This window comes from Ananas comosus, linkage group 2 (assembly GCF_001540865.1).
Source record: "Ananas comosus cultivar F153 linkage group 2, ASM154086v1, whole genome shotgun sequence".
Classification (NCBI taxonomy): Eukaryota; Viridiplantae; Streptophyta; class Magnoliopsida; order Poales; family Bromeliaceae; genus Ananas; species Ananas comosus.
Genome location: NC_033622.1, coordinates 3759595 through 3770095, shown reverse-complemented (window position 1 = coordinate 3770095; position 10501 = coordinate 3759595). Strand labels below are relative to the sequence as shown.

Genomic DNA, 10501 nt, shown 5'->3' with positions numbered 1-10501 from the left:
GACTTATTATAGATATTTGATGATGCTTAAAAATTTTTATTTTTGAACAATTATCTTTGTTGATGATGATGCTATTACTGTTTCAATATTATAATTTTTTAGCTTGCTTAAATATTGTGATGCAAATTTTGTAGTTAATTTGCAATAAATGTGTCGAATTTGTTCGAGCAGGTTAGTTTCAATTTTATATAGAGTTTTGCTATTAACTTGAAGTATCTGTAGNAGGTTTGTTAATTTTCAAATGTTAATTTTTGTTAATTTTATTTAAATTTTTTGCTATTGTTGTTAACTTGCCAATTTGTAATACTTTGTATCAGTAGTTTGGTTTGTTTGTACTAGTAATCAATTTGTATGTAGAGAAAAAGGTATATAAGCATGTTATTTTTGTTTAGTATATTAAGTATAATGCTCTTAGAGCTATGAACAATCAAATCCTTGGGCATCCATAGTAATTGCGCGAACCAAACGCGCCCTTAGAGCTATGAACAATGAAATCCATACTGTCATTCACATAAAGAAGCTCCGCGCTGTCCAGAAGAGTCTAGTCAGGGCATAAGAGCTGAACCCCAAGCATAAATAACCATTGAACAACACTCATATTAGACCAGATCATTTCCACTCCACTCTAGAGGACAAAGATTCGTATTTAGATTCGACTAGACTATATAGAGGTTTCTAGATTGCGAAGAAGTGGTTTCAAGCAGCGCCAGAGATAAAATCATAGCGACTTCTTATCGATGGCTAGTACATATATCATTATCACCTTCCAGTATGAACTCTTAGTCCCTCGCTAACCACGGCTAACAATTTCTAGAAGTTCATAAATCTAAATCTATAGCAGCACATGCATGAATAAAGAATATAAACAGGCATAACCATAAAGAAGATGGCATCGAATTCTCTATAATGGATATAGTAAAGCATATTATTATAAGTCAAAAATTTCTCGCAAAGTAATACTTTCTAATCCGTTGCCAGTAGACAGCAGACATGCAATGATATAATTTGCAGCAAAGTTCAAAATTTTTTTTTTTTTGTCTGTTCTTTAAATACATATCGACCGCTCCTACATCCAACCCAACTTTATTGGGCCACCAGCACCTACAGAATAAATACTAAACTGTTTCTTCCAAAAAGAATGAAAGTTCAAGATAATTAATTGATCAGGGGTTCGAATTAATTAAGATGAAAAACAACAAGAGAATCAAATGTAGTTCATACCGCTCAAAAGGAAGGAATCGAATGGCCTTAACTCCCCGTCAAACTCTGTGAGCTCTCGAACAACTGCTTTCTCAGCCTGTCGTGCAGCCGCCCGAAGAGCTCCTTCTTCAGCGAGTCGAAGGCCACGTCCAGCCGCTCGAGCAGCTCGGTGGAGTTCTTATTGTACATGAAGAGCCCGTTGTAGAGATCGAAGCTGTCGCTGCAGGTGTTCTCCACCAGCTTGAGCAGCATCTCGTACCCCTTAGTGTTGATGGGGGTGGGCTTGAGGTCCAATTTGGCGACCACACGGCCGACGGTGTGGGTGAGGAACTGGCTCTCGGCGGCGATCTCGTCGTGCTCGCCGCAGGGCATCTCGACCATGCGGCAGCCCTCGCGGGAGAAGATGTCGAGGAAGTTGGCGCAGCGGTCGAGGCGGTCGTCGGCGTCGGCGAGGCGGACCTTGTCGTAGACGAAGGGGAGGCCGGCCCAGCCGTCCTTGGCGGACTCGGGGCCGAACATGGGGTGGGTGCAGAGGATGTCGAAGTGCGGGGGGAGCAGCTGGAGGAAGAGGTTCTTGGGGAACTCCTTGACGGAGAGGACGTCGACGAAGAGGGTGCTGCGGCGGAGGCGCTGGAGGGGGAGGGAGCGGAGGACGCGCTCGGCGGAGAGGATGGAGGTGGCGAGGAGGACGACGTCCGGGTGGCACTCGCAGAGGTCGTGGGGGTCGCGGAAGAAGGCGGCGCCGACCGAGGCGGCGGCGGCGGAGTGGTCGGAGCGGGAGTGGAGAAGCGGCTTCTCCGACGCGTCCTGGGGAGCTTTAGGGTTGAAGGAGCGGCCGTGGGGACGGAGGAGGAGGAGGGAGCGGTTAGGGTTAGGGTTAGGGTTAGGGTTAGGGTTGGGGAGGAGAGATGGGGTTCGGCAGGGGAGGGAAGAGGAGGAGAGCATTTTGGGAAGTCCGCGGCTTCTTTGCAGGGTATTTGAGGAGGGTTTAGCGCCGGGACTTGAGGAAGGAATCAAAGATAGAACCCAAATTCACGAGGGCGAAATGAATTTACTTATTACTATTTAGGAGGGGAAAGAGTACATTCCACTTTTATCCCTGGACTCTTCGCGGAGCTTCATTTTATTCTCCAAACTTTTAAAATAAACATATGATGTCCTAAAGCAGCGTAGTGCTTGTATTCTTATTATTTTTTTATTTTTATTTAATGGCTTAAATTTAATTTTTTTTAAGTTGTGATCTGCAATAGCAGGTCACTTTAAAAGAGGTATCGATTACCAAATACCCAAAAATATATTTTGGTCTTTTAATATATAGATAATTGAGTAAATTTATCTTTACTATATTATCAAATCTCTATTCTTTCTTTGTTTTCTTTTTCTCTCCACCCTTCCTTTTCATCCACAATAGGTAGGATTCGGGACGTATTTCTAAAAATCTGAACCCGAACACTACTATCAAACTCGAAACCCGAATTCGAACCCAAATCCAGCAAATTTTAAAAAATCATATCCACACACATACCTGCTTAAAAATTCGAAACCCGAACCGTAGCCCAAACCCAAAAATCTGAACCCGAAACATTTATTTTTCTTTCCAATATATTAAAATATATTAAATTAAATCTAAATTTTTAAAATACATATTCAAATATAACATCAAACATTTATATATATTATTTATAACGTAAACTAAATTTGGGTTTCGATCGGTTTCGAGTTCGAATCAGATACAATCAAAATTCATACTCAAATTCAAATCCGTCGGATTTTTATTTTTATATCCATATCCAAAACTATACCCATTTAGCATAGATAAATCCACTGCATTTGTTTTCGGATTTGGGTTCAGATTCAGATAAAATTATAGGTATTTGTACCCACTGACATTTGTAATCCATTTCATATTCGTAATACACAGATATTTTATTAAAAACATTACAACATATTAAATACATTGAATTTAATTTTTTTTTTGCCTACATTCAATTTTTTTTAAGTTTGTGATAAAAAAAATTAATATTTAAACTTGAGGAAGTAAAAGTTTCTTAAACAAATTAAGAGTAGTGCTCCTACTTGTTATTTTTCAACAATTCATTATTCCTATTCAACGGCTCATATTTAATTTTTTTTATATTGTGACGGGTAATACCAGGTCACTATGAGAGAGGTACCTATTACTAGGTACCCCCAAAAAGAATATTTCTGTCTTTTAATACATGGATAATCTAGTAATTTTACCTTCACTATATTATCAAATCTTTCTTCTCTCTATGTGTCCTTTTTCTCTCTCTACCTTACCTCTTCATCCATAGTAGAGATGCAAAAGGGTTTCGGGGTGATTTTGAAAAAGCCGAATCCGAATCTAACTTTTAAACCAGAAATCCGAACCCAAACCAAAATCCAATGAATTTAGAAAATTATATCAACACCCGTACCTGACTGAAAATCCAAAAACCGAGCCCGAATTCGATTCGAACCGAAACATTATTTCTCGTTACAATATTTCAAAATATATTAAATTAAATCTAAATTTTGAAAATACATATTCAAAGACAACACCAAATATTTATATATATTATATATAATGTAAAATAAATTCGGGTTCCGATCGATTTCAGATTTGGATCAGATACAATCAAAATCCATATCCGAATTTAAATCGGTAGAGTATTCGCTTTTGACATCCATATCCGAAATTATATCCATTTAGCATTGTAAATCATTGCGTTCACTTTCGAATTGGGTTCGGGTTCGGACAAAATTATGGGTATCCGCACCCATTGATATCTATAATCCACCGATATTTTGTCATTTCATATAAGAAAACTTTCAAATTATTTGACAATATGGATTTAAAAGGTTTTTAAATCATTGAAACTAATTTAATTAAAATAAATAATAAAAATTAGTAAGCAAATTGCAAACCAAAAGGTAAGGGACTAAAATTTTAAAAATTGATTAAAAGATGAAAAATTTTAAGGATAAAAGTCAAAATCAACTTAATAAATCAAATCAATTAGAGTTTGATAAAATATACAAATAGTCTATATTCATTATATATATATAAATTTATTTATTTAATCTACATTTTAAATTTTGTTTACTATAATAAAATTTTATGGTGGAGATTTATTATAAGTGTAAAATTTAAATGTCACGCCTTAGGGCTCCTTTTGTAAAGCCTTTTCGAAGAAAGGGCTAGTTCAAAAATATAGTCAACAAAAAAATGCCCCCTTTTTATTTTTTTTTAATACAATCTTGCCTACGAAACGGAACAGACCCGCCACAAATACAAGAGTTTTCCTGTCCACATGGACAGAGCCTTTTCTGTATTTGCACAGCGTACCACAACTAGCATATACTACAACACATTCATCCACTCACACAAACAGCAATCACAATGCAGATGCTCACCGTAGTCAATCAGCTAGCCATCCTTAAGATGATGCATACTCTAAACACTCCTTAAGCGAAGAATGATGCGAATACACATTACAACAATCAGTTCTATCGTTTGAAAGTTTTTCTCACTCGAAAACTTTGTTTTCGAATACTAAGACATCAATCGATCCGAAAAGTTATTTGAAAATTATTTTCCACATGGAAACTCATTCATTTGAAAAATCAACTACTACGAGGGGTAGAAAACCACTTTGTAATAAAATCAAAACCACAACATCACTGGTAATCACAAGAACATCACCATTCAAATAATCGCAACCAAATGATTATCATAGTACTGGAATATTTATAAACCAGCAATCACAAAAGTAGATAACTAAACCACAATTTTAGAACTTATTAACAAAAAAGGGAATGACTCAGAATCAAGATAACCATAATCAATGTCCATAGATCGGGATCTCTAGATCTCGCTAGCTTCTGCATTTCATGCACCGTCCCGACTTCCACCACCGAGATCACTTGAAAAGGAAAGGAGGTGAAAAACCAACAAGGGTCTCCTAGTGGGTACTGCAAGCCAACGAGGATGAGTATACTCACTAGCGAGAAGAACAAAACAGAGATAGATAGATACTCATGAATAATAGCAGATAAAAAGGTATAGATATGAATAATAATAAGCACCTACTGCTACTATAAATAATAAACATATGCAGCAACTGTTTGAAAAACCGACATCCAAACACCTCGCCATATTGATCTAAAGATTGTAGGCAGTGCCACAGTATGCTCACCCACCGACACAAAACCCCAGCTAGCACCTTGCAGGGGCTCACGGGTCAAGGAGACGACTACTTTTTCAAAAAAGAATACGCACACAGTGGCCAAACCGCTGGTGTACGTGTTATGCTACATGAGCTATAACGATCGACGTGAAATGCTCAATAGTCAACAAGATGGCAAAGAGCCGAGAATATGTCAATAGCCAACACCTGTCCAAACTAAACCACCTAGATCTGTGAATTGACCAACATCGACCAATTAGGTCCCACAAATAGAGATCATGCAATATATCAAACACCACCTCTACTTCTAATATATTGTCACACCCCGGGGTTCTTTTACAAATCTTTTTTTAAGGGAAACAAGCGAAAACGTGTAAGGTTTTTTTTTAATAAAACGCTTTGAGAATACCCCGAGACTCGCACAGACCTGCTACACGAACAAGGGATCTCCTAGTCAAATGGATAAAGTCTCCCCTATAAATGCACGGCGTAGCACAAGTGTACAAGTATCAACCACACCATATTCATTCAACAGGGATATAGAAAAGCAACAACTAATGGAGGGATGATCACATAGTACTGAAAATACACGGCAGGGACCAACTAATCAAATATCTCAACTACTACCTAAACCTCATAAACAATCAGCAGGTAATAAATGTATAGATCAAGGGATACTAATCAAAAATTATTCCCACAAAAGCTGAAACTAAACTAAGCACAAAAAGGAGAAGGTCCATCCCAGATTAGTCCAGGACACCGCTATCTAGAATCGTCCTCATGCACCATCCCGACCCTCACCGCCCAAGCTATTTGAAAAATAGTAGGGGTGAGAACATCTAAACCTGTCTTTCCCTCCCAGTGGGTACCGCAAGCCGAAGAAGGCAAGCTGAACACACCGGCAGACAGAAGAGATAAACAAGGTACAGGTAAGTAAATCAAGTATAGCGACAATGAAATAACATCTATCAATATCACAAAGATACTACTACTGTAAGATATAGTAGTAAGGTAAAGAACAACAATAGTCAGCAGATATACATGTACAATAGCAGTAATAACTATAATGAAACAATTGTAAACGACAATATGAGTAATCACTATCATGATACGAAACAACAAGACAACTATGCATCAATTGGAACAGATATCTCAAATATACCCAATCAACTGCCACATTGGTCTAAAGACCTTAGACCATGCCACTCCTGCTCTATTAGGGATGTGACCCGAGCAAAGGATCGCTAGGGTCTTCCTAGCATATAACTAGCAAAAGACCGCTGAGCCCACGGGTCGGATGTATGACCATTTTTTCAGAAAAAAACACCCTCTTGCGGTGGATCAGACCACTTGTGTACGTGAAAAGCATATGAGCTATGGTAATCGATGCTATATGCTCAATGGCCAACGACGGTGAAAAGCCGGAAGAACAATCATAACCATACCTGACCAAATCAGGTCTAATGTTCCCAATGGAACGTCACCATAACACTGACCTATCAGGTCTATATAACTGTGTCACCAAGTACGAAATGTCATCAGATATCAAGTCATATAACTATAATCAAATGAATTTCTACCCAACCCACTAGATTAATCACGGCTCTACATGATGGAACAATCATAGAGTAGACTAATGAGAACCGAGTAAGGTGCAAGATACTCTACATGTAAATGATACTATAAGACAGGGTAACAAGAAATTATTTGGAACAAAATTTTTTCGATTTGTTTCGCTGCCACCACACCCATCCCATTGACTGGGAGAAGATCAACATGGAAGACATTTCGATATAAGATCAGTCAAATGACTACTCTATCTTTCTTTTGGCATACAAAAAATACCTACAAAAGGGGTAGAACATGAACTTCTCCAAGAAGGATGTGACGACGAAATGCGGCGAAATAGTAGCAGAATTTTTGCGGCATTTTTACTCGTAATGATTCAATTAATAATTTTTTTATTTTTTCAAATTTTTTTCCACATTTGAGTATTCGGTGTAAATTTTTAATTTTTTTCCTATAAATACATGGCTCAAAATTTCTCTGTAATGGTGAAACACAACAAGAAATTGCACGTATTTGTTCAAAATAGTGTAAGTTTGTATATACAGGAGCAAAATAACCGAGTTGCACTGCTTAAAGAATGATTACACTAGTTATTAAAGAATGTTGAATTGTTTTCGTCTTCGTTACACCATTTACACACTTATTTGCACTATAACTTCTTGCAAGCACCAAATACAAAGAACAATTTGCACTACTACCTAAGCATAAACGCAAGTTACAATATGACGGAGGATTTGCCCCGCTTTCCTGCATTGCGCCTACAGATGTCGTCGCGCGCTGTGGAACCTCTGGAGGTTGCTTGCCTATGGCTAGAGGAGGGTTCTTGTATGACCGTTTGTTGTGCCCCCACCTTTGGCAATTCTCGCACCATTTTTTTACCAGGCCGTTAGAAATTGACTCTCGCCGCGCAATCTTCCTGCTCCCCGGTTGTATGCGCACGTTTGGCGGCAGCGGCGGCACGACGGTGCTTGGTATATAGGTAGCCAATGCTCTTTACCTCTGGTGGGGGTAGTCATTGTAGATTGCGCGATAAGTCATGGTCTTGAACCTGTCCTCGACAAAATCGTACAAATCCTGCAGCCTATATAAAATGCTCCCGTGGCATGATTATATGGGATGCCGTCAATGTCTCAACGCTTACAGGAACATGTCATTTTAGAAAGATCCACAACCTCTGTACTGGTTGGTGTGATTACCTGTTAAGGAAAAACACAAGCCATAGGCATAAGTGAGTCAAATAGTGCAACGAGTAGAGAAATAGTACATAAAAATTTCACAATAGTGCAACGTTATGTGATCTCATATAATACGTTTCGACATTAGTGCAACTAATGGTTAAAGTAGTGCAAATAATTATTAAAATGGTGCAAATTAGTCGATAAGACCTGAAAAAGCACATTGGTCAAAAGGTTTAGTGTTTGAAAGCAAAATGCTTCCCTCCACCTCTCTATTATCTTCTCTACATATGGCGTTATAACACTGGTCATCTTCTCCCTAGTATTTTTCCTCTGGAAAAAATATCACACCGTCTTCTTTCATGTTTCTTCTACCAGGTAGGTAATTGGAAGGCCCTTTAAATGTCGAATTACACTATTTATCGTCTCGGCACAGTTGGAAGTAAGCATTGAATAACGCCTTCCAAGGAAGCAATGGGTAGCCCACCTATGCCGAGGAAGCTTGACCACATACTTGTACTGTTCCTAGTTCAAATCCTTCATCTTCTCCATTATTTTGTTGAACTCCGCGATAGTGTAAGCACGTGCCGCCGCCCAAAATCTTCTTCACGCAGGGGTATTTTTTGGCGCATGCAGGAGATTGGTAGACAGATAGTACATGCAATAACCATGAGCTGCACCCGGAAAAACATCGGCTATAGCTTTAATAAGATCTTTTTTTTTGTCAGAGACAAAAGTAAGTATACTATTTTGTCTACGGAGCTCATGTTCACCAACGACATCATCCCGCAACTGTTAAAGAAACCAATGCCAGGAATATCGATTTTCACCCTCCACAACTGCCCACGCTAATGGCAGGATACAGTTATTTCCATCAATACATGAAGCCTTTAGTAGAGCCCCTCTAAACTTACCAATTAAGAAAGTACCTAAAAGTAATGCAAAGTGTATATATTAGTTCATAATTGTGCAAACCAGATTATTTCGCATCGTTGTAATATACAATAGTGCAACATATTTATATAATGGTGTGAAATTTGGCATATTGGTGCAAGATCGTACCATCTAGTCCAAGTAGCGGCCTGTAGTGCTTCCGGAATGCACGAATTGATGCACCGAATATCCAGAAAAATTGATGAAAACGACCCTCGTCCTAGTAAAGTAGTTGAAGACATACATCCGCGTCACCTATCGTCAGCTCTCGCATGTACGACGGAAGTGCAGTGAATGAGCCCTCGAAATCTCCGCGGACCTCCTGAAGGATTCTTTCTCTTGCCCGGTAGGCTTTTTAGTAAGAAATTATGATGCTGTGCTACCGCAGAATCTCGGTCTGAACCATCTTCGCGCGTGTATTTCTCGTTTGCCACGACTTGCTCCCTAACAAAAGATGCGATAAATTCCTCATCACAATTTCTGTGGGGCAAACCCCCTATTGCCCGACTGCAAGTGTGTTTTGAAACAAATTTCTTCACTCACCATTGTGTAAATCGTGGTAGGTGACGTGCCTTTATTCTCCACGGGCAATCTGCGACACGACATCTCGCGGTTATCTTAAGGTCGTTGCATTTGGTGGGGGTGTACTCGAAACCTCTTTTCATTGCATATGCTTTGAGAGCTCTTTTGAAGTCGGCTTGCATTTTGTAGAGCTGGCCCTCGTGGACATCGTCCACATTTACGACGGTTCCAACTGACTCCGGCGTAGCGCTGTTGACAATGAGGTCTTCTTCCATCTCGTTGTCGTCAAATTCCTTAGCCGTAAGCCCCACTATGTCGCTTTGGCACAATGGAACAACATCCATATATAGCGTTGTACGTCCGATGAAATCCGTTGGAAGAGGACGCGACGATACAGATGCTATCGTCGGAATCCATCTTGTCTTTCATATCAACAATACAAGTACCTCCATCACTGTTTGTCGCGCCGTCGATGAGAATAGGATACAGGATCTGCAATACCAGTGCAAAGCAAGTAGTGCATTAATTGTAACGAGTTAGTAGTGCAAAAAATATGAAATAGTGCAACCATTAAATATAAAATGCTTTTGGGTGCAATAGTTACAACCTAATGGTGCAAAAGAGTACCAATATTGCAACTTATAAGCCAACTAGTTCAAAACTTGGCGGCTAAGGCGTAGATGCCGGCTAAGGCGTAGATGCATCCGCGGACCGGCTGCTAATCAACAATTCCAATCGTTCGTCGGTAAGCGCCTCGTTTATCTCATCGGGATCACATATAGGAAGCTTTCTCTCAACTACGTTCCTCACGGCATACAGTTCCATTAGATATACATGGTTTTTATAGAGTCTCGACATGTTTCGGACATCATCGTCGTCTACAATATCAATGAGTTTGCTGATTTCCTCACT

The 10501-nt window shown here is 39.3% G+C and overlaps 1 protein-coding gene across 1 annotated transcript; it reads right to left on the bottom strand.

Annotated features, from left to right (window-relative positions):
• On the bottom strand, positions 943 to 9933 carry LOC109723282 (arogenate dehydrogenase 2, chloroplastic-like). The gene is made up of 3 exons (XM_020251609.1): positions 9611 to 9933; positions 9451 to 9511; positions 943 to 2007 (listed from the first exon to the last, which is right to left on the bottom strand). Exons 1-3 carry the CDS (start codon positions 9931 to 9933, stop codon positions 1249 to 1251), a joined length of 1143 nt encoding a protein of 380 aa, XP_020107198.1. The 3' UTR covers positions 943 to 1248.

Coding starts and splice junctions, on each gene's coding strand:
- LOC109723282 (XM_020251609.1), bottom strand. CDS start 9,933: ATGGATGTTGTTCCATTGTGCCAAAGCGACATAGTGGGGCTTACGGCT. Junction 9,512..9,610: donor CTACCACGATTTACACAATG/GTGAGTGAAGAA, acceptor ATCTTTTGTTAG/GGAGCAAGTCGTGGCAAACG. Junction 2,008..9,450: donor GTTCAGACCGAGATTCTGCG/GTAGCACAGCAT, acceptor AAAGCTCCCCAG/GACGCGTCGGAGAAGCCGCT.